General features: G+C 38.5%; 1 protein-coding gene across 1 annotated transcript in view; it reads left to right on the top strand.

The window, feature by feature from the left end:
- The window catches only part of Kiaa1328 (KIAA1328 ortholog), a 242,815-nt gene that overhangs the window by 156,571 nt on the left and 61,841 nt on the right, over positions 1-24,403 (top strand). The window contains 1 exon segment of the mRNA XM_051202092.1: positions 2,129-2,236. Within this exon segment, the coding sequence (XP_051058049.1) occupies positions 2,129-2,236 (108 nt within the window).

Below are 24,403 nucleotides of genomic sequence, written 5' to 3' on the forward strand. Positions count from 1 at the left end.
TATGTTCATGTTTCTTGTACGAACACTTTATAGTTTTAGTTAATAGCTTCTCTTTGTTTCTTTGTTTTCTTGTCTGGTTGTTTGTTTGTTTTTGTTTGTTTGTTTGTTTATTTTTTGGAGACAGGCTTTCTCTATGTAACAGCTCCGACTGTCCTGGAACTTGCTTTGTAGACCAGGCTGACCTCAAACTTTCAGAGATCCACCTGATTCTGCCTCCCACATGCTGGTATCACCACCTACTGGCTTTTATTTCATAGTTAAAGAATATGCTTGTACATATTACCAGAAGACATTTTCTGAAAAACTGAAAGAATGGGTGTTAAGTATCACATATTTGTTGTCAGTGATTGATCCCTAAACTGTAGACAGAAGGTTTTTGTACTGATATTTTCAACAGCCTTCCCTTCTCAGTACATATGAATATGGTCTTAATCTCAGTATATACCATGTCTTAGGTTTTCTATTGTTGTGATAAAACACCATGAACAAAAAAAAGCAAGTTGGGATGAAAGGGTTTATTTTATCTTACATTTCCAGGTAATAGTACATTACTCATAGAAGTCAGGGCAAGAACTAAGCTAGGCAGGAACCAAAGCAGAACCCATGGAGGAACCCTGCTTGCTCATTATCTGCCTTGATCTTCCCTGCCCTCTTGTAGCACCAAGGATCACCAGGTTGAGGGGAACTAGCCATAGAATGCTGAACCCTTCATGTCAATCATTAATCAAGAAAGTAACCACACGCCAGTCTGGTCAGGGACATTCTCAATGGAGGTTCCCTTTTCCCACATGACTGTAGCTTATGTCAAATTGACAAAAGAAATTAACCAGGACACCTAGTTCTATTTTTGTCTGTGGTCTAAAGAAAATACATTGTCACTGTTTTCCCAGCTCTTTGAAATGTCAACATGAGAAGTTGGATACCTCCTAAATTTATGTTTTACAGAGTCAATAATACTTGAGAATTACAAGAGTCTTTCTTTAGACCTGGGTAACTTAAATGGCTTCTATTTAAAGTGTTTCCTCAAAAGGCCCATATGTTGAAGGCTCGGTCACAAGTGCAATGTTCAGAGATGGAGTTTAAGGGAAATGATTGGCTCATGAAGGCACTGGTCTAATCAAATAATTGATAATTCATAATTTGTGGCATTATTATGACTTGGTAAAAATCTACAAGGCAGGCCTGCTTGGAGGGATAGCTCACCAATGTGGCCCTTTGCTGGGTATTTCCTGGCCCTCTCTGATTCCAGGCTAACATGAAGTGAACAGCTTTCCTCTGCTATGCTCTTCTGCCTCACCCCAGGCTCACAAAAATAGAGCCAACCTACCATAAGATAAAACTTCAGAAACCATGAGTCCAATAAATCCTTCCTCCATTAATTTTCTTACTCAGGTATTTTTGTAACAGCAATGAGAATTGTGACAGCTAATGTTGATTGTTGAGTTGGCAGGATCTAGAATCACATAAAACAAGCCTCGAGGCATGACTGTGAAGGATTATCCTGGTTAGGTGGATTGAGGTAAGAAGACCTAACTCTATGTGTGGGTACCTGGTTCTCTGAGCTCAGGTCCTAGATTACATAAGAAGGGGAAGGCTAGCTGGTCTGGCATTCATCTCCTTCTGCTTCCTGATGAGAAATGCAATGTGGCCAGCTGCCTCAAGCTCTTACTTTCAGGTCCTTCCCATTGTGATTGACTATACCATCAAATTGTGAGCCAAAACAAACCTTTACTTTCTCAGGCTTTTTTTGTCTAATGCTTTTTCACAGCAACTATAACAGTAACTAACACAATGAGCAAAACACTGAGCGGTGAATAGATGGAAGCTTTTACCTTTTAGAATTGAAACATAAAGTACTCCAAAAACATTTACAATTCTGAGTTTTGAAATTACATTCTAACAGCTCAATCTTCCCACATGCTCTAAAGAAAATCTAAAGTCCTATAAACTGATGGGCTTACTTAATTTGTGTTTAGGGTGTGTGTGTGTGTATGTGTGAGAGAGAGAGACTGTGTGAGACTCTGTGTGTGTGTGTGTGTGTGTGTGTGTGTGTGTGTGTGTGTGTGTGTGTGTGTATTGAGCCTGTCGGTGCTTTGGGGATTAAAAATTCTTAAATTTATTTTTACAGGTTAAGGACTCAAGCTATATTTAAGTCTCGAGAACTGGTTACTGATAAAAAATTTAATAAACCCCAAGAACTCGATCTCGATGTGAGTGGTAGTGACTCTGGACTAAGGTAAACATGAAGGTGGGGGAAGGAAAAATACTAAGGATATGCATACTTACAATGTGTTTGATATTGCTTATAGCTTTATGTTCATTATTAGCTTTTTTTCTTTTTCTTTTTTTCTCTGTTGATAATGGTGGTATTCTTGAGGCAAGGTCTCAACTGGCTCAGGCAGGCCTTGAACGGATTTGATATATGACCAAGGTCATCCTTGGACTTCTGGTCTTCCTACCTCTTCCACCAAGACACACAGGTCATGCCTGGTTCTTATTACTATTTTGGATCACTTAAAACTACATAAATGCATTCTCATTAGACAATTTTGAAAAAAATTGAAAAGAATAAAAATTATTTACAATCCTACCTTCAGAAGCAATCTTTAAGCCACTTATTTTTTATTCATAATTGTTGTGTTCTGTATTGAGTAATAAAGATTATGCTTATACAGAATTTAATTTACTTGCTCTTTTCTGGTATCATTTAATACTTTGTAAAACTGTGTTGGTTTAGTCAGCAATTATTTATTGTGTAGCTACTGTATGCCTCAATGTTTCATATTTATCTGTTCTACATTTACAGCCATTTTAAAATTGATGCAATTTGATTACTGGTCTTTTTGTGATTCATTTTCTATGAAAACTATTTGGACCTTGTCTTTCTGTGAATTATCCTAAACACTAGTGCTATTGTACATTAGTTAGCCTTTTACACATCTATTTTGTACTGCGTAAACAATGTACTCCTACAGCTGGGAACTTTCTTCAGTCCAAAGAAATGTACTTTTTGCAGTCTATCAGGTCTATTTTTGTGTGGTCTCTTCCTGGTACTTGAGTTAAAATTCAGATGCCGAATTTTTTTAGAATTAACTTCCATTTCTTCTTTCTTCCTCCTCTCCTATTTTTACTATTCACCTTTATCTTTCTCTCTAGTTCCTAAGAAACTTTCTGAATTTTATCTATCAGTGCTTCTGTTGGATTTTATTATTGCTGTAATTTTTAATGTCAGAGAACCACTATTCTCCAAATGTGCCTTTAAAAAATATTTGCCCATTCTTGTTTTATATGTGTCATATTTCTCATAACTCTGAAGGTATTTATAGTGGTTTTGAAGCTGCTTCTGTTCCTGATACATTATTCTGTTTTCAATAAGTTCAAGTTTGTTTTGTCTACAAATTTCTAGTAAGCAACTATTATTTTTAAGCAAAAGCAGTAAACAGCTATTAAAAGCTTTCTGTATGTGTCAACAAAGCTTGTCAAATCCCGGGTTCCCTGTAGATTAGGTAGAAGCCAGTGGGGACTCCTCCCTGTTTCTGCCCATAGGTCTTTTTTCTTGGGTAGTCACTTTTCCTAAGGATAAATTGTATGACTTGCTGGGAAAATTGTATGGGAGCATTTATGAGCTAGGCTGCTGTTAGTCAGATTTTTATTACTATGATAAAATGCATTGAAAAAAAAACTCTCACAGATGAAACTGTCATTTTTTTTTTTTGTTGTTTTGTTTTGTTTTGTTTTGTTTCAGAGATTTCAGTCTGTGGTGAGTTGACCTATTGTTTTTGGTTCTGTGGTGAGGCAGAATATCATGGTAGGAAACACTTGGAAGAATGAAGTTGTTTACCTCATGGTAGCCAGGAAGCAGAGAGTTTAGAGCAGTGTTACAATATCCCATTCAAGAGTGTACCCCCAGTGTTGTGCTCTACAGATCATCACCTAAAGCTACCACCAAGCAACTAGAAATCTCTCAGAACATTTAAGATATAAATTATACCAGCTGGCAATGTGAGGAGTTCTGTGAAGGAGGAAGAGGCTTGCGATGTGAGCTTTCACCTAATACCCCTTTGAACTATTTGACCTTTTAGCCTCAACTGTATTTCAGACCCCCCCCAAGTCTAGGGTCATTCTTATGCATTCATGTGCACATGGACATGTCTGTGACTGCATGCAGAGGCCAGAGGACAGTGTTGGGCACATCATTTCTCAGGCATCATCTACCTTGTCAATATAATATTGTTATTAACCCTGAGAATGTCATGCAATGCATTTTAACATGTTCACCCTCCATTTCCCCCTTAATTTCTTCCATACCCGTCTCCCATTTCCCTTGATTTTTGAGATAGCATCTCTCTGGCCTGGAACTTAACAAATAGGCTGGCCAGTGAGCCTCACCCACCTCCATTTCCCCAGTGCTGGAATTACAAGCATCTGACACCTATCTGAGGACTGTCTTTTATTTGTTTATGCTTTTTGCGTTTTTTTTTTAATTTTATTTAATTTTATATAACAGTCCAATTAAATGAAAACAAACATTTATACACAATATTTGGGAATTTGGGCGTCGTTCTTTCCAAACTACTTCCTGCTGGTAAGGGGCGCTGTCTTGGGGGATTCGAAGAAGATTCCGATATCCTGGCTGTAGTCTGTAGGGTTGTTTTGTCCAGCTGTTTTGAATGTAGGATCAGCTTGTACTCTGTTTCAGGCGGTCTGGCGTGATCAAACCACATTAGTCTGGAAGGAATCCACATCTTTTCATTTTCTGTGGAAACAAAAATAGAAATCCTTTTCCCCAGTAACTTGTCCTTCAACTTAAATTTTGGAGTCAAAGCATTTTTTTTTTTTAGTTTAATATATTATTTTACATGTCGATCCCAGTTCCCTCTCCCTCCCTCCCTCCCCCCCAGCCCTCCCTCCCTCTTTCCCTCCCTTTTTACCCTCTCTGCCCTTTCACATGCACTCTAAACACCCTCCCCTCCCATCCCCCCACCCCAATTCCATATGTAGGGGAATGCCATCCAGTTGGGGTCATGTAGATCTGACAGGTCCTGTGAAGTAGGGACTAGGGCTTCTCTCCTGTCTCTAGATTAAGGCAGTTATCCCTCCATGGGGGATGTGTTCGCAAAGTCCTTTTGTGAACCAGGGATACATCCTGGCTCCAGTGTCTGAAGTCTCTTTGACTGCTCAGTCCTTCTGGCTGAGACCCATAATCAGGGGGGCCTGAGTCAGTCCCATGCTGGCTTCCCAGCTATCAGTCTAGTGGCCGTTAGCTCCTCCTTGTTCAGGTAAGCTGTCTCTATGTGTTTCTGCAGCATGGTCTTGTCCTCTCCATCTGCATCTGGGTTCTAGTTCGAATCAGTGTTTATGTATGGGTGTTTGATCCTGTTTTCAACAGGCATTAGTTGAGGGCTCCATGGAGAAGTTAGTTGTTGATCTCACTCTCCGGGAAGGGCATTTATGATAGCCTTTCCACGTAAGCTCAACTTGTTAGTTGGGAGCAGTCTTATAGTTCTCTCGACCTTTCTTTGTGTTCAATTTTATCTTCAAACCAATATTGGCTCCCTCTTTTATGTTCTCTCTGTCTCTGTCTCTCTCTCTTTCCTATCCTCTATTCCTAACCAGGCTCATATTCCTGGTACATGGATGCTAAAGATCAAGTGTTGTACTCACTGAGCATCTCGCCAGCCAGCAGTCACTTTTTCCACATTTCTGGAAGTAAACCTCCAGTCTTCACCACTAGATGGAGACAGAGAGACAAGGGCAGCTTGGTTTTGGTGTGTTTTTTTTTATATATATATATACACACACACACACACACACACACTTTGGCCACTTCCAGAAAGCTACTGGGAGATGGGCATTCGTTTGTGATTTGTTTTCAGTGTGTTCACGCCTGCACTAAGACTTTAAGGAATACTCTGGCCCTTTTCCTTATGATTCATAGCAGTTTTTGATTTATTTTGGATAATTCATTTTAACTATATATGCTTTTCAGACTTCTAAACTTTGTGACATCTTTTATTTATTGTCATATTTCTACAGCTTGACAGGCTTCTGTCCTTCTCATTCTTTTACTGTTTTTTTCAGAGAGGCTTCAGAAAAGAACAGAGTTATGTTTGCAATCAGGCCAGTAAATTGGCTTTCTAATATTGATTTGAATAATTAAGCAACACTTGGAAATTTAATAAACATACATAATTAGCAATTTCCCAATATCCAGATAAGATGAACATTTGTCTATATCCATTAGCACTTTGTATTTCTTCTTTGTAGAATTTTTGTTCTCTGATTTTTTTTTTTTTTTTTTTGGGGTAGGGGCATTACTGTTTTTAGTTGCTATGCTTTAGTTCCTTTTTTTGGAGGGAGGCACAGGAGGCACTATATAGACTTGTCTGATCTCAGACTCACTGTGTGGACCAGGCTTGCATGAAACACATGGAGGCCTATGCCTCCAAAGTGGTGAGATTAGAGGTGTGTGCCACCATGCCACCATACACAGCCTTCTTGTTACTTTTTCGTTTAAAATATTTTCCTATTATTATTTTTATATATGTTTGTATATACATATATGTTTGTCTTATATGTGGCATAAGAAACAAATGCTAGCAAGTCAAAACAAGAACATTAAATAAACCTGTAATCTCATCATCTAGGTGTAATATATAATTTCTATATCTGATAAATCAGTGTGCTTTATATATTAATAATGTATCATGTTTCAAAATCTATTAAATTCAAATCATTAAATATTTTAACCTTCATTAACATTTAAAATTAATAACTTTATCTTACAAATAATAAGATACTCTCTTTTAAAAAAATAAAGTGAGGCATATCTAGAAAATATTAGTCTCCCTTTGTTCCTTATGTCACTACCTATCCTGTTTTGGTTGGATCAGTTATTGATACCTTGACAAACCTAATCCTTTCTTCATGATTATAGACCAGAATTTATATACACTTCAGATCAATCTGAACACATCAGGCCTTCCCGAACCATATAGTATTTAATGCTTATCAAGTTTTTAGATAAACAGCTGTAGTAAGGGGTTGGTACCTGGCTCTGTGCATAAAGATATTTGGTTCCAAGACTGAGGGCATGGTGGAGGGCAGAACCAATTCCTGAAAGCATCCTCTACCTACCACACACTCACTGTGGCATGCACACTCTCTCTAAACAAGCAAACATGTAAACAGAATAAATTTCTCGCAAAGGTGTTCTGCTCAAGATCCCTGGAACCTCTGAATCTATTGCTTTACATGGCAAAGAGGCTTTGCAGGTGTGATTGAAGGACTGACCCCTGACATGGGGAACTTACTTTGAGTTCTCCTAATGGGCTCAGAGTAATTACTGGGAAATGAAGTGTGGGGAATCTTTATATGCTGGTTCAGACGCATGGGAAAAAGGAGGATAGAGATTATAAATATGAAAGTGACTCAGCCTGCCACTGCTGGCTTTAAAGATGGAGAAAGGAGAACACAGGCCAAGGAATTCCAGTAGAAGAGTAAGAAGAGACCTCATCTGACAGCTGGCAAGGGAATAGCACCTTCAGTGAACAAGGAAACAGCCCCGCTGACACCTGAACATTACCCAAGTGAAACTCTGTCAGACTTCTGAGTCACAGAACTGTAAAATAATAAGTTCATTTAATTTAATCCAGTTAATTTGTAGTAAGTTCTTGAATAATGAGTAGAAAACTACTACAAATGGTAATTGATTATTTATTGTAAGTACATAACAATCCATGGTATATACTGGCAGTTTAACTTGTAAGTTTCTGTCACCAAACATTCAAGTTATTCCATGTTCTTTAATATTTCACACAGTGATAAGGCAAGCATGATGATATGTTCTTGTGTTCTGGTAATTTGTTTTTCTTTTACTGAAAATAGATTTTGTTTTTGTACAGTGTATTGTGATTACCATTTCCCCTCCCTGTGCTCTCCCAGTTTTCCCCACCTCCTCTCCCATTCAGATCCATGCCTTCTCTGTATCCTGTTAGAAAACAGGCATCTAAGGAATAACAATAAAATAAAGTAAGATAAATTAAAAAACAAATCAGAATATGACAAAACAACCAAACAAGAAAAACAGCCAGCCAAAGTAAAAGCACAAAAAAATACAAATGCAGAGACACACACATTGGCACACTCAGGAATCCTATAAAAGCTCAAACTGGAAGCCATAAGAAGCCAAAAGAACCTGTAAGGTAAAAAAAAAAAAATACCCTCACTTAATACTATGAGACAACAAACCTTTAAAGATGCTGTTTGTATTGGTCATCTACTGTTGGGCATAGGGCCTGCCCTTAAGAGTGGTTTGCTTTCCCAGTGAGACTCCCTTGGAGAAAAGTACTTTTTCATATGCAAGTGGCTATCCATTAGAGATAGCTTCTGGATTAGAAATGAGTGGTGTGTCTACTTCTACTTTTAGCTCTAGGGCCCTGGTGTGGTGCAGACCCATGCAGGCCCTGTGCATGCTAGCAGTCTCTGAGCTCATATGTGTGCCGGCTCTGAGGATTCCTTGATATCCTCAATCCCTTTGGGCTCTTATACTCTTTCTGCCTCCCCTTCCCCAGAGTTCCTTGAGCCCCGAGGGGAAGGATTTGATGGAAGCCTCCCTTATAGAGTTGAGTATTTAAAGGTCTCTCACTCTCTGCAAATTGTCTGGCTGTGTACTTGTTTCCGTCTGCTGCAGGAGGAAACTTCTCTGAGGTGGCTGAGCAAGGCACACACTTATGGGAATAGCAGAATGTCATTAATAATCATTTTATTGCTACATTCTTTTAACAAAACAATAGTATTTATACTTCATGTAGGTCTCTGACCCGTAAGTCTTGGGTCTTAGCTACCCTAACAATGTCTAATATTGGTTCCATCTTATAGTGTGGACCTTAAATCAAATCAGATATTGGTTATTCAAACAGAAAGGGAAGAAGTTAAAATATCTTTATTTGCAAATATGATAGTATATATACATGACCCTATAAGTTCCTCCAGGAAACTACCACGGATGATAAGCACATTCAGCAAAGTAGCTGGATACAAAATTAACACACAAAAATTAGTAGCCTTCCTATATACAAATGTCAAATGGACTGAGAAAGAAATCAGGGAAACAACACCTTTCAAAATAACCTCAAATGTATAGAAAATACCTTTGGGGTATCTCTGACTAAGCAAGTGAGACTTAAATGACTTAAAACTTTAAGACATCAAAGAAAGAAATTGAAGAAGATATCAGAAAAGAAAGATCCCTCATGCTCACAAATGAGTAGAATTAATATAGTAAAAATGCCATGCTACCATAAGCAATGTGCAGATTCAGTACTCAGTATGTTTTACAAGAATAGACTTCTCCAAAATAAAGTTGGCAGCCCAGAGGTTATTTTTACAAGATACTGTGAATGATTTATTATTGTAAATTATACTTAAGAAATTCAGTTTGAATCTGAAACATACCCCAGAGACTTGTGCTTTGAACCCTGGTTCTCCCAGCACTGTTTTTGGTAGGCTCTAGGAACTGGGCCCAGCATGTCAAAAGCAGGGGTTCTCTGAAGTTTATTTCCAGCCTCTGGTTCCTAGTATCTGCTGTGATATGAATGAGCTCCTGAGGACATTCCAGCATCCATGAGCTGGACTGAGACTGAGCAGAACTAAGCCTTTGCTCTTTAAGGAGTTTCTGTCAGATACTGTAGTCATAGCCATACAAACAGCTTATACAGCCATGCTAACTCCCTCCTGAAAGTTTGTGGCTGTTCAGATCCCCAGTTTCGATTTCTGAAGTTCATGACTTGCGGTCAGGTGTGTATAGTGAATGCTGGGATGACTAGTGCTCCAGTGAAGAGATGACCATGCTTTAAACATGGTCTCCAGCATTGTGGTGTGTATGCTCTAAACTTTAAGTTGTGAGGATAGTAAGGTAAGATCATACACTGCTTGCAGAAATTACTACCTAGTGGGTCTACGATGATGAAACATAGACTTTTAAGATATATAAAAATTAGAAGCAGCTTTAGTAACTGCTTTGACAATGTGATAGTTGTTGGAAAGCCAAGAATTCTCACTCAGTAGCTCTTAAATTTTTAAATATAAAACAAAGTTTTAAAAGGAAAGACAGTAAACCCTCCCTGACTCAACTGGTATTGTCTTCATTTATCCAGAAAAAAGGGAGAGCTGGGTCAGTCGAGTCGAGATTACTGTACTGTCTTGAGCAGCTTGTATTATTAGAACTAGAATGCCTGCTGCTTTTAGAAGACGTAATCACAAACCATTATGAGAATGACCTTTCAATAAGGGAACTCCCTGGATAAAATTTAATTGTAAACTAATTTTGTTTATTCGGAAATTTAAATTATCTGACTATTAAAAGTACTCTGTGTATTTAAAATATCAAACTGACTCAAGTGAGGCATTAAGAATTTGGAAGTAAAATAAATGAGATAATGAGAAAGTTAAAAAACATATTTTTTATAATTAACAGCTCATTTTGAGTTAATTATATACAATTACCAAAATCTAATTGCAATTTATTTTTTATTATCTGTGGGAAGAATCACAGGCAAGGGAGCTTCCATGGCTTCCTTCCTTCATAAATGCTATAGAATGAAAATAAATAATATGCAAAGCCTTAATGACAAATAAGATCAAATCATAGGGTACAGCTGAGCCAAGCCCTTGGAAAGTAATTACCACAGAAAGATGGAACTGACTTAATTCACCAGAATCTCTGTTTACAGGCCCTTTATTATTTAATTCCTTAGATGCTTATTCATTTATTGAACAACGATGACTTTTATAAAGTAGCCATTTTCTAATTAAGCAGATTCCTAAATTTCTCACCAGTTTTTACTTTCATATAATGCTAAACACTTTATTACCCAAACTTTATTGCCCGCTTATTCAACCAAACACTTTATGAAATACTACTATTAAAAAAATTAAGTAGGGCTGGAAATGTAGCTCAGTAGTAGACCAGGCCTGGCATACTAATTCTAGGGCTTCCCGGGAGCTAAATAAATAAATGTCAGTTTTGCTGAGTATGGCAGAAGTGTAGGGAAGCTATATTACCTTAAGGAATTCCAAGGAGAGGAAGGACTGAGTGCTGATATAGACACAAGCAACAATAAAAGTTAAGTGTTTTTTCTATATCTAATTCTGTCATTGGTTGCTTTTTGTTTTGGTGGTAGATAAGTGCATAAAATATATTCAGAGCTGAAAGTGTAAAACTTAATGTGGTGCTACATAGCTTTTGTTCTGAATATGATTCCTACTGTATATAAGTTCATTGAGTTGTATACAGTCTGTGCCTCATTACTTTGGGTAGGTGATATTTTTATTTATTTGCAGGATTTTTATAATAAAATTTGTTTAACAAACTAATTTCTTAAAAGTACAAGAACTTTTTAAATCATTAGTTGTAATTAAATTTTGTAATAAGATATGGTTTTTCAAAAAAGAGGAGGCAAATGTATGTTTACCATTTATTCAGAATGTAAGGGCTATGTAAGAAGCATAGGAGATAAAAGGTATCTGCTTATAAATACAATTTGAACTGAGTCTTGAAAGGTAAGATAGGTCTTTGGCAGTCCAGGAATAGGGACCTCCTCCCCTTCTTCTGCCAGTGGACAGGAGGTGGAGAAACTTAAAGAAAGTAAGAAATTGATACTTGTGTGAGGAGCAGCAGCAGAAATGTTTCACTGCAACTTGAAGATTAAGGGAAACTTCAAATGAAGAATAAACTAGTAGATTAGGTTAGATTTAAGAGGTTTTAAATATCAGGTCCCAGGTTTGGAACCTGAATGATACGGAGAGAAAGACTTAAGAGAAAACAGATTTGAGAAGAGGTGACTACTTTGATTTTGAAGTACCTGGTGTAGTCAGATGCTGGGGTTTGCTTTTTTATTAGTTACCTGCAGATTTAAAGATAACTCAGTGCACCTGATCTCCCTGTCTGGGAGGCAGGGAGGTGGGGAGAAAGTAAGGGACATTCACTAGGAGTCTCTCCATTCTTAGCAGTCAGACTGTTAGGCAGGGAAGAGTCTCAGGCGAGGCTCTCCAATAGATGACTAAGACATGGATCTAAACATTTTCAAAGACATGAGAGAGAGAAATGGGTGGATGTTAACTCAATCTTAGGAAAACCTACATGTGAGAATCTTAAGGGTGAAGGGGGTGTTTGTCAGAAGTTACAAGTTGACAGAGATTTGATCCACTTCCCTGTCTTTTTTTCCTTCCCTCTCCTTTTTTCCTTCCTTCTTTTCTTTCTTTACTTTTTTTTATTCTTACACCTATTGGCCATTTGTAATGTCGTCAGAAAATGTCTATGTATAATTCCCATTTTTAATATCAGGCCACTTGGGTATTCTTCATTTTTGCTGTTGATTTTTAGGTCCTTATAATTCTGTATATTAATACTTTTCAGATATATAGTTTACAAATAGTTTTTTCACTCTTCATTCTAATGTTTGTTTCCTTTGCTGTAACAGGATTTTAGTTTTAAAAAAAATTATTTCATGTATTCTTGTGATGTGTCAAAAAATTAGCATGAGCAACATTGTCCTAAGAGCTTATCCATGTTTCTCCTAGCACATTCATTATTGCAATCTTAAGTTTAGGTTTCAGTCCATTTGGGACTGAGCTAGTAAATGATAGGGATATGATTTTATTCCTTTGCATGTGATGCCATTTGCACAGAACCATTTCTTGATAAGATTGTTTTTTTTTCTCCAATATACTTTATCACTTTTATCAAAAATCAATTAACAGTGCTTAGTATTAGAGGTACAAGCCTTTAATCACAGCACTTGGGTGGCAGAGGCAGGTGTATCTCTGTGAGTTCAAAGCCAGTCTGATCTACAGAGTGAGTTCCAGTACAGGCTCCAAAAGCTACAGAGAAACCCTGTCTCAAAGAAACAAACAAACAAACAAAAAACAAACAAACAAATAAATTAACTAAAGATGTGTGTAGTTATTTGTAGGTACAACCTCCTGTTCCTTTGATGTCTGTCTGTATTCATGGTTATCCCCATTCATGTGTGTGATATAAAAGCTGATGTCGTAGAATTTGTGAATTGAATGATGGTTATCAGATGCTGGAGGCAAGGGCTCCAGGGACCTATTTCTCATCCCTCAAATTGTTTTCAGTTATGAAAGGCTTTTTTTCTCTTCAGTACTTTTCCCTAGGCCTACATTAAAATGTTCAAAAGTCTTCTACCTTTTTAATAACTGTATAATCATTAGCTAAACATGCCCGAATGGTCCAGCTACCCTACTTGCTAGCATATCCATATGAAACATCTTGTGCATGCTCATAGTTCTGTTGTCTCGTAGTAACTGAAAGGTGTAGGTGCTGCAAGTGTTTGGCTGATAAATGGTAAATAAAATATCTAATCCCACCATGGGATACTTGACAGTAGAAAGAACCAGGATACTGATGTACAGACCTAAAGCATGGTTACTGTGGCTCCACTTAAACAAATTGTCCTGAGGAAGCAATTCCTAGATAAAAGTTCTAAATCAGCCAGGATCTATTTGGGGAAGGAAAATGTGGAAATAATGCACATGGATGTAATGTTTCTTTTGAGTGTGTGGAAATAATGTAACCTTAGGTTGTGATGGTTATTGTGCTGCCCTGAACTGATTAACCATCACTTTAAGCAACTAAAACTTCTTTAAAATATGTCCTTTTAATATCATTAAAAATTCTCAATAAATTAATTCTCACTGAGAACTGAAAAAGTTGTGAATGGCATTTTTAAAAGAATATATGGTCCCCCTGGCGAGATTTTCCTGCACACTTGCTCCTGTTTGTACTGTTTAGGAATTGCTTTCAAACTGATTTTCCAAGGTGGCTGTTGGCAACCTCTCTATACACCATACGGGTGATGGTTCCATAAAGAGGAGCAGGTACTATGCAGTCCTATTTGTGATGTTGATTATTTGTTGGTTACTGGTAACAATATTTAAAAAGTATGTGTAACCAACAACTTTAAAAATATAAATTCATGATCAATGTACTGCACATTTTCATGGTAAGAAGTAGGGAGAAGGCCAGCACAATCTGGTACCCATGCATGTCATACTGGCCCTAGGCCCTTCTGAAGCAGAACTTCCTTCTTGCACTTCAGATGGAGATGCCTTCCTTCACCCTTGCCCCAAACACTGGCTTTCAAAGGATAGCTAGTAGATTGAAAACAAAGACCACTGAAGGCCCTTGTGAGCTGTTGTCCATACATGATTTATTGTTACTTTCTAGATCAAAGACCTTCAAATAGGAAAAGAAAGCCTCCTGCCCCACCCACCCCAATATCGGATATTGCATATGCTTAAAATTTGTATTTTCGTGTATCATAGCTTCATGTTCTTGGATCTAGATACTTTTTAGTCAGATTCATCATCTTAATACATCAAAGTATATAGTATCTTAGTTAACTAGTGAAATGTTTCCTTATATGGAATTTTGCAACATGATGGGTCTTTCAGCTGCATAGCTCTTTGAGGGTACTTACATTTGTGCATGTGATACATACTGTGGTTGATAGAAGTCAGAGATATTTCCTAAAAATACTATTGCTACAACTAGTTAAATGCAAGCAATAGTAATAAAATTGTTTAAACCTTTACAGCTTATCTGCTGCTCATGAATGGATGGAATATCATTGAGTTTATGCTCTAAGTATTTATACAAATACTTTTCAAAAGTAATTTTTTTCCAAGCCAAGAGCATTATTGATAGGACGGGGATCCTATATCTTCCATTTTATTTGAGCCTGTTCACTTTGATAATCTCATTCTAGGACTTATTAAGGGTTATTTGTTTTTAAACAATAACTCTGTGACTTGCTGAAATCTGAAAGGTGCAAGCTCTTGTCAATATGGAGCAAAGGTGGCCTCTTGGCATCTTGTATCTTGAACACTGGAACACTTCCTCAGGAGATAAACAACTGAAGATGGCAGCTGTTTGAAGTTGTCACTTCTACAACTTTTAGTTGTATTAACAACTTCTTTTAGTTGATAATCATTTGGTAGGGGGCCAAAGGACTGTTCCTACATATTGTGACCCAAATGATTAAAATATGTGCAGGTCAGTTTTCCTATGAGGGAATCTATAAATATGTGTGCTATTTTACTTATATAACTAAAATATTTGTTCTAGATGTTTTTCTTTAAAAGGAGGGTGTAAGAGCCAGGCATTGGTGGTACATGCCTTTAATCCCAGCACTCGGGATGCAGAGGTAGATGGATCTCTGTGAGTTCGAGGCCAGCCTGATCTACAGAGCTAGTTCCAGGACAGGTTCCAAAACAATACAGATAAAACTGTCTTAAACACACACAGAGACAGACAGACAGACACACACACACACACACACACACACACACACACACACACACACACAGAGGAGAGTGCAAACATTAACAAAATAGATGAAAGCCAAAAGTCATTTTTATAAACAACCATCCCATTGGCAAATACGATTTTTATGTTCCTCCTATTGAGTATAGGCAGCAAGGTTAAGAATAGTGATTATTATTAAGTCTATTTATTTATTCTTATTTTCAGAAGTCCCAAGAGTTCCCTGAGAATGAACATAATTTTTTTAATGTCATAAAGGGTTTTCATTTTAATTAGTGTATCTTCCATTTGCTTTTCTAATTGCCTAGAAGTTGTTAAAAATGTAATTTTTAGATTCTTAACGTTCATATAAACACATGATATACAAATAAAAACAGCAAGTGCATTACTTACGTTTTTAAAATGCAGTCTTTGTGGAAGCATCCATATGTAGGCACTCTGTGTTGATATCCATGACAGCACAGATGCCCAAAGTCTGGGCTGACACCTGAGGCCATGTTGGTGCCCATGAGTCATGCTGCCATGCCACCAGGGCCATACAGATGACCTGTGCTGCCACCTGGGGGCCATGTTGACATCTGGCCCAAGCTGTGACCAGGGACCATATCCAGGTCCATGGCTCTGCTACAGCCAGGAACTATGTTGAGGTCCATGACTCCTTTTGTCATTGAAAGCAATACAACTACCAGGTGTCTGAGCTGCCACCTGGAGCCATGTTGGAGTTCAGGAAACATGCTACTACCTGCCCCATGCTGATCTGAGAGGCATGTGCTGCTACCTAGGGCCATGGTGACATCTGAGCCCAAGCTGCTGCTGATGGCAATGTCTGGGTTTGTGGTCCTGTTGAAGCCAGGGTCTGTGTTGCTGTCTATTGCCAGTGTTACAACAGGGGCCCATGTGAACTATGTGTTGAAGTATGAGGGCTGTGCAGGAGCTGGCCCTGCCTCTCAGCAGAGAGCTGACCCCAGCAAGGGAAAGCTGACCCTGTCCCTAATAGGAAACCCCGGTACCACCTTACACTTGGGAAAACTGACTCTACCCCTCATCATGGGCATTGGAGATCTGGCTCCTCACCTGAGGAGAGTGGTCCTAGAGGGTCCAGTCAAAACATCCCATCTACCACCCAGACACACATCCAGGGCTTTGTGTGGGCAATCCCCAACATTTACCCCATCTTTATCCTGCTGAAGTATGTGAAGGGATTGGTCCTATAGAACTGTAGCCATAGGATCTCCATGACTCAGGGCAACTGTAGAATATCCTAGAGTTGCTTGCATGAAGGTCCAGTATTGATGGTGTGCCAGAAGCCAGGGGCTTTGAATTTGAAACTAACCCTTTTGAGGGAACACTACAAGGTAGATACAGAGGGACTTGGAAATGAGTGGAATTGGGTAAAGGATGTGAAATTCCCAAATACCCATTTAAACAAATTACATTAATAATTTTTTCAAAAAGGCATAATTGGTTACCCTTAGTCTCTTCACACTGGGGTAATTAAAACCTTTCACTGTATCCTTATTCAGATCTGGGGCTTTTAATACTATCAAATGGTTCTGAGACACATGAGTGCCAGAGCATGACCCATACAAATAGTATTTAATCATGACTTTGTGGCTGGGAGCTGGCTGCTCCAATTATGGGGCCTTTTACATTTCTTTGAATCCCTCTAAAATGCTACAATTTCTTTTTCTACCCAGCTTTCTATTAATTCTCATACACCTTCAATCATGGTGTGCTTCTATGATTAAGACCTACTAACAACAACAACCAAAGTTCAAAACATATCTTACTGTTACCCAGGCTGTTCATCCTGGGCTCATTTAATCTCTTGCCTTAGTTTCCTTTTGCTTATTTAAAAGCATTCACAAAATTTTGAATTGAGAATAAAAGAATAGGGTTCCTTTTTAAAGATAGCTTTATTTGCACTTAAGACTTAACAGCCTCTTATTTTACTATGTGGTTGAAATTAGAGTGGGCACCTTTATTTATGTATCCTAGCTAAAACCTGCATGCCATATGAATATACTCAAATAGTAATCCATACAGTAGATTATCATTTGGCAGAGGAGTTAACTACTATACATGTGACAACTCAAGTGAGGCTCAAAGACCTGCATCCGGTTTGATCCATTTCCTAGACATTATTTCTGTAAGAGATAAAAATATACTGTGTCCATCAATAGGCATGCTAACAGGGAAGGGGGAAGCCTCCTTGGATCCCACCCCTAGACAAAGACAGGCAACTATGGACTGCTGAGAGTGGGGGAAATAGTCTTCCCCGAAAATGAGCACCCTAATTGCTTATCCAATACCAAGTCATCAGTGCTGAAATCATTACAAGCAGCACTAAACAGGTTCATTAGGTTATATTCATATGTTTAGTATGTGTGTAGTTTTTTTTTCTTTAATTGTAAGTGTAACATATGTATGGTCACTGTATATATATAATAATAATGGAGGCCATGAATTTAAGAGGGAGGCACATAGGAGGGGCTTGAAGGAAAAAAAGGAGATAGGGAAAATTACGCAATTGTGTTTTAATATTTAAAAAACTAAAATTTAAAATGTGGTTGGATGATACATAGTAGCTGCTATAGGCACTTGGAGTAGAGATGTGAATATGACTATGTAAGAATAACTTTGAGAGTTATTTAGGGTAGTAAAGCTATTTTGAACCCAAAAGTGCATATTGGTAAATACTCCTAGTCTCATCACTTGTTATGTTGTAGAATAGCAGTCATTAACATTCAGATTTCAAGACCCCTTTATATCCTATTATACCATTGAAACTTAAAAAAAAAAGAAACTTTAGGTGAGTATGGTAGTTTGATTGAGAATGACCCCCATAGGTGTGGGGGGGTACACATGCGTGTGTGTGTGTGTGTGTTTCCCTTCTTTTGATTTTCTTGGTGTGAGATTATTTATTGCCTATGTTTTCCTGTATGTAGTTAATTTCATTTCCTTGGATTGGAGTTTTCCTCCTAGTATTTTCTGTAGGGATGAATTTGTGGATAGATATTGTTTAATTTTGACTTTGTCTGGAAATATCTTATTTTCTCCTTCTATGGTGATTGAAAGTTTTGCTTGGTTTAATAGTTTGGGCTGGCATCTGTGGTCTCTTGGAGTCTGTACAAACAGCAGAACTCTGAACGAACTGTTTGGTGGTTGCTGTAGCCATGTTTTACTTTGCACACAATCATTATCATTCACTTAAAAACAAAAGAAAACCCTCTCACTCAGTTCCTGCTGCTTCTGGACAGACTTAAAATAAGAGTGTATTAATGAATTTCACTTTAATGGAACCAGTTTAAATCTGAGGTGCCTTTAAGTGTGAAGTATATGTTCACTAAAAATGAGACCTGTACTAATTACATGTGAGGTCACTAGCCTCTCTCTGGAAGGGTGTTTTAAAATTGAACTGGGAATTTCTGCTTAGATATCTCATGAAGATCGCACATCCAAAGGTCTCTGCCACAGTCCTTCATTCATACCCTGCCCTCTTTCCCAGCACTAGTGTACTATACCACAGCTTCATACAAGAGCCTCTCAGCTCCACCACGTTTCCCCTTCCCTTTCCTCCCTCCAGGCCCTCCTAGGTGCCTTTCCTCCAATCCATGTCATGCCCACCCTCAAGTTAATAGTCTCTTTTTCTTGAATTGTTTTTGTTATACACACACACACACACACATATGTGTGTATGGATGTATGTTAATACCTGCTGATTCTGCTGCTGTTTGTGTGTATATGGCTTCAAGGCTGACAATTTTGCATTGCATAACCAATGCAAAGTCATTAGTTACTTGTTCTTTATGGGGGGACCTTATCCCCTTCTGTGTCAGCATTTTTATTGATACTGCCGTTGTTCTGGTCTTGTTGATGCGCCACTTCTAAGAGAGAGAGTGTTGTAGTAAGTTCCCTAGAATTCTGGCTCTTATAAGTTTTCCACCCCCTCTTCTGTGATGTTCCCTGGGCTATAAATGCAGGAGTGGTGATATAGAAGTATCTGTTGGCTCTGGACTCCCAACAATTTATTGATGTCTACAGTGTACACAGTGTGGTTTGCTATAATGAGAAACTTCTTTCAGTAAAGTGACAGTGGTAGATTGTTTTCAGAGGTCCATGACCTTACCAGCTCTGGAATTGTGGCTAGGTTCCCTGTCCCAGGCATGACTTCCCTCCTGTTAAATGGGCCTTAAGTCCAGTTAGATAGCTGCTGGTTGCCACCAACTTATGCGCGCCACTTATTGCACCTTTACAGGTACCCTGCCACGCTAGGGATTAGTGTATCTTTTGGATGTTGCAGCTTTATATTCTTAAAACAACAGTGAAGCCTATTGTCATCTCTGTAGGCTTGTCTCTCAATTCATTTTTTTCCTAATTCACCTTCTATTCATTTGCAGCCTGCTATATCATTCAGGTGAAACCATGGTTATTACTATTCTCCCCAATTCTCAAGTCATTTTCGTGTGTGTGTGTGTGTGTGTGTGTGTGTGTGTGTGTGTGTGTGTGTGTGTGTGCTCATGTTGATGTTGGTTTGTGGGGGTGCATATGTCACATGAATGTAGAGACCAGAGGACAATGTCAAACTCTCAGTTGCTCAAGTGCTGTCTATGATTTGTTTTATTGTCATTGTTTTTGAGGTTCACAGTGATCTACAGGGATCCATCTATCCCTGCCTCCCAGCACTAGGATTCTGTGTACCATGATGTCCATCTTCTTTTACATTGATTCTGGAGGTTGAACCCAGATCCTTGTGATTGATTACAAAGCAAGCACTTTACCAACTGAGCTAGTTTCTCAGTTTCATCTTACATGACTTTCCAGTAGCAAGTGACACAGCAAACCTGATTTTTTTAAACCAATAAATTATAAACTTCTATCTTTAATGAATATAGATATAAAAATCCTTAATAGAATCTTAATGGACCAAACCCAGCAATACAGAGTGGTTTATGCATTATAGCCAAACAGGATTCATTCCAAGTATTATGGATTGATTTAATATCCAAATATCCTCTTAAGTCTATGTTTTCTTGGCAATATTCTTTCCTTCTCTGCTTATTTCCTCACTGGAGATTATTTCCCTTTTGGCGTTTCCTTCCTTTTTCTCTGCCTGCTGACTTACTTTTGACACTTCTATCCTCTTCCATCTTCTCAGCTCATTCTCATAACTTTGGGTCATATATATGCCAATTACACTACATTTCCGTCTCAGGTCATATGTCTTTCCTTCATGAATTCTAACTCTGTCCTTACATCTGCTTACTAATATGGACTGTCAGGAGTCATTTTCAGATTTCTCAAATTCAGCATCTCCATAAGTCATCCGTTTAATCTCTACATGAAAAAATGACCTACCGAGGTACCCTTGAACAAATTGGTATAGGAGACCGCTTCTTGAACATAACTCCAGGGGCACAGACACTGAAAGAAACAATTAATAAATGGGACCTCTTCAAACTTAGAAGCTTCTGTAAGGCAAAGGACACAGTTGACAAGACCAAACGGCAGCCCACTGACTGGGAAAAGATTTTCACTAATCCTATATCCGACAAAGGGCTGATCTCCAAAATATACAAAGAACTCAAGAAACTAGTCAACAAAACACCAAATAACCCTATTAAAAAATGGGGTACAGAACTGAAGAAAGAATTCTCAATGGAGGAAATCAAAAAGGCTGAAAGACACTTAAGAAAATGCTCCACATCCTTAGCTATCAGGGAAATGCAAATCAAAACAACTTTGAGATACCATCTTACCCCTGCCAGAATGGCTAAAATTAGAAACACCAGTGATGACTTATGTTGGAGAGGATGTGGAGAAAGTGGAACACTCCTCCACTGCTGGTGGGAGTGCAAACTCATACAGCCACTTTGGAGATCAGTATGGCGGTTCCTCAGGAAAATGGGAATTAGTTTACCACAGGACCCGGCAATCCCCCTCTTAGGCATATACCCAAAGGATTCACATCAATGCAACAAAGACATCTGTTCAACTATGTTCATAGCAGCACTATTTGTAATAGCAAGAACCTGGAAGCAACCTAGATGCCCTTCAATTGAAGAATGGTTAATGAAGATGTGGCACATCTACACAATGGAATACTACTCTGCAGAAAAAAATAATGGTATCTTGAAATTCGCAGGCAAGTGGATGGCACTTGAAGAAACCATCCTGAATGAGGTAACCCAGTCACAAAAAGAGGAACACAGTATGTACTCACTCATATATGGATTTTAGACCTAGATCAAATGATCACCAGCCTATAATTCACATCACCAGAGGAAATAGGATACAAGTTGTATTCTAAGAGATTCATATAAAGTCCCTCACAGAACTGGGAAGGGACAAGTCCCCCAGACCTCAGGTATAGTGGGGGAGGACAGCTAATGGAGAGAGAAGTAGGAGAAAATGAGAGGGAGGAGAGGAAGGCATGTGTGACTAGGAGGATTGAGCCTGGTTAGGAATGGAAAATAGGAAAGAGAGAGAGAGACAGAGACAGAGAGAGAGAACATAAAAGAGGGAGCCAATATTGGTTTGAAGATAAAGTTGAACACAAAGAAAGGTCGAGGGAACTACAAGACTGCTCCCAACTAACAATCTCAGCTTCCGTGGAAAGGCTATCATAAATGCCCTTCCCGGAGAGTGAGATCAACAACTAACTTCTCCATGGAGTCCTCAACTAATGCCTGTTGAAAACAGGAGCAAACACCCATACATAAACACTGAGTCAAACTAGAACCCAGAAGCAGATGGAGAGGACAAGACCATGCGGTAGAAGTACATAGAGACAGCTTACCTGAACAAGGAGGAGCTAAGGGCCACTAGACTGATAGCTGGGAAGCCAACAGCGGTCTGACTCGGACCCCCCTGAATATGGGTCTCAGCCAGAAGGTCTGAGCAGTCTAAGAGACCTCAGACAGTGGAGCCAGGATGTATCCCTGGTGCACAAAAGGACTTTGCAAACATATCCCCCATGGAGGGATAACTGCCTTATTCTAGAGATAGGAGAGAAGCCCTAGTCCCTACTTCACAGGACCTGTCAGATCTACATGACCCCAACTGGATGGCATTCCCCTACATATTGTATTGTGGTGGGGGGTTGGGATGGGAGGGTGTTTAGAGTGCATGGGAGAGGGTAGAGAGGGCAAAAGGGAGGGAAGGAGGGAGGGAGGGCTTGGGGGGAGGGAGGGAGGGGGAGGGAGAGGGAACTGGGATCGACATGTAAAATAATAATAATAAAAAAAAAAAAAAAAAAAAAAAAAAAACGCTTTGACTCCAAAATTTAAGTTGAAGAACAAGTTACTGGGGAAAAGTATTTCTATTTTTGTTTCCACAGAAAATGAAAAGATGTGGATTCCTTCCAGACTAATGTGGTTTGATCACACCAGACCGCCTGAAACAGAGTACATGCTGATCCTACATTCCAAACAGCTGGACAAAACAGCCCTACAGACTACAGCTAGGATATCTGAATCTTCTTCGAATCCCCCAAGACAGCGCCCCTTACCAGCAGGAAGTAGTTTGGAAAGAACGACGCCCAAATTCCCAAATATTGTGTATAAATGTTTGTTTTCATTTAATTGGACTTTGTTATATAAAATTAAATAAAAAATACTCTATATGCAAAAAAAAAAAAAAAAAAAAAAAAAAAAAAAAAAAGAAAAAATGACCTACCTTTCTTCTATAATCTCAATAACCGTAATGCCTGTTCATTCAGCCAGTCTGTGAATATTTATTGAGCATCTACTATGAACCATCCATCCATTTCTCTAAGCTTTTTAAATGTTGCCTAATGTAATAGTAATGACAATAGGAGTTGATAATGAGTAATTAATCTTTTTTTAGATGAGATTTCTATGAGGCCAAGACAAGTTAAGAAATCACATCTGCCAGAACTTACAAATAGCTAAAATCTATCCAGTTCTGTCTGACACCAAAGCTAGTCTTCTCATCTGCCAGAGTCCTCTAAATGCTGCTAAAGCCACACTCCCTTCTCCCCTATACTATACAAAGCATGTTTCAGTTATGTCTATAGGACTTATAAACAGCCTATTGTCCAGAGACCATCATTGTACCTTGTACGACTAAGGAATCTCGAATAAATTTTTTTTTGAGACAGGGTTTCTCTGTGTAGCTTTGGAGCATATCCTGGCACTCACTCTGTAGCCCAGGCTGGCCTCAAACTCACAGAGATCCAACTGTCTCTGCCTCCTGAGTCCTGGGATTAAAGGCATGTGCCACCATTGCCCGGCATAAATTCTTTTTTCTTTAAACATTTCTTTGCATGGATCCTTTGTCATCTTAGTCTGTATACTATATGTGTGTCTGCCCCTGTGGAAGTCAAAAGAGAATGTTAGATACGCTGGAGCTAATCTACCATGTGGAACTAATCTACCATGTGGGTGCTGGGAATCAACCTAAGTTCTCTGGAAGAACAGCAAATGACAAGTGCACATAGCTGAGCCATCTCTCCAGCCCATGACATAAATTGTTCATAGAGTGCTATATCATGGAGTCGGGGACGGTGCCACTGCCTTTGCATGGTAAATGACCACTCTTTCTCATGACTTCTCTTTCTCATGACTTCTCTTCTACCCTTTTTCAAAGCTTCATATTAGTGTTCTCTCCTCCCTGTATTTTTGCCATCCTAACTCTATACTGTATATGCATTGTTTACCTACTTATTTCTCCTTGTTTACCCATAAGTATTGTTCTATTGTGTGCATAGTAGGCTTTTCTGATCCAACATACTGGATATATGAAACTTTCATGGGTGGTTGTGATGTGGGAAAACAGATAAAAGAGCATCAAACATTTCATTTATGAAGTTTTATTCTGGAGATTTTTTGGTCTCAAAATATTTTGTTCAAAATATATCCAAGGATGAGAAGTTTATCAGGGATATTTAGGAAGACTTTTTAAGAAAATTTGTAAGCAATGTGGTTATGTGACATCTGGCGTCATGCTCGTTTTTTTGCCGATATGCTTAGAAATGGAGCTCAGAAATTGGAAAGAAGGGAACATCAAGTCCTTCTTTGAAAGCAGTGGATG

The sequence above is a fragment of the Phodopus roborovskii genome, unplaced genomic scaffold (assembly GCF_943737965.1).
Source record: "Phodopus roborovskii unplaced genomic scaffold, PHOROB, whole genome shotgun sequence".
Taxonomy (NCBI): Eukaryota; Metazoa; Chordata; class Mammalia; order Rodentia; family Cricetidae; genus Phodopus; species Phodopus roborovskii.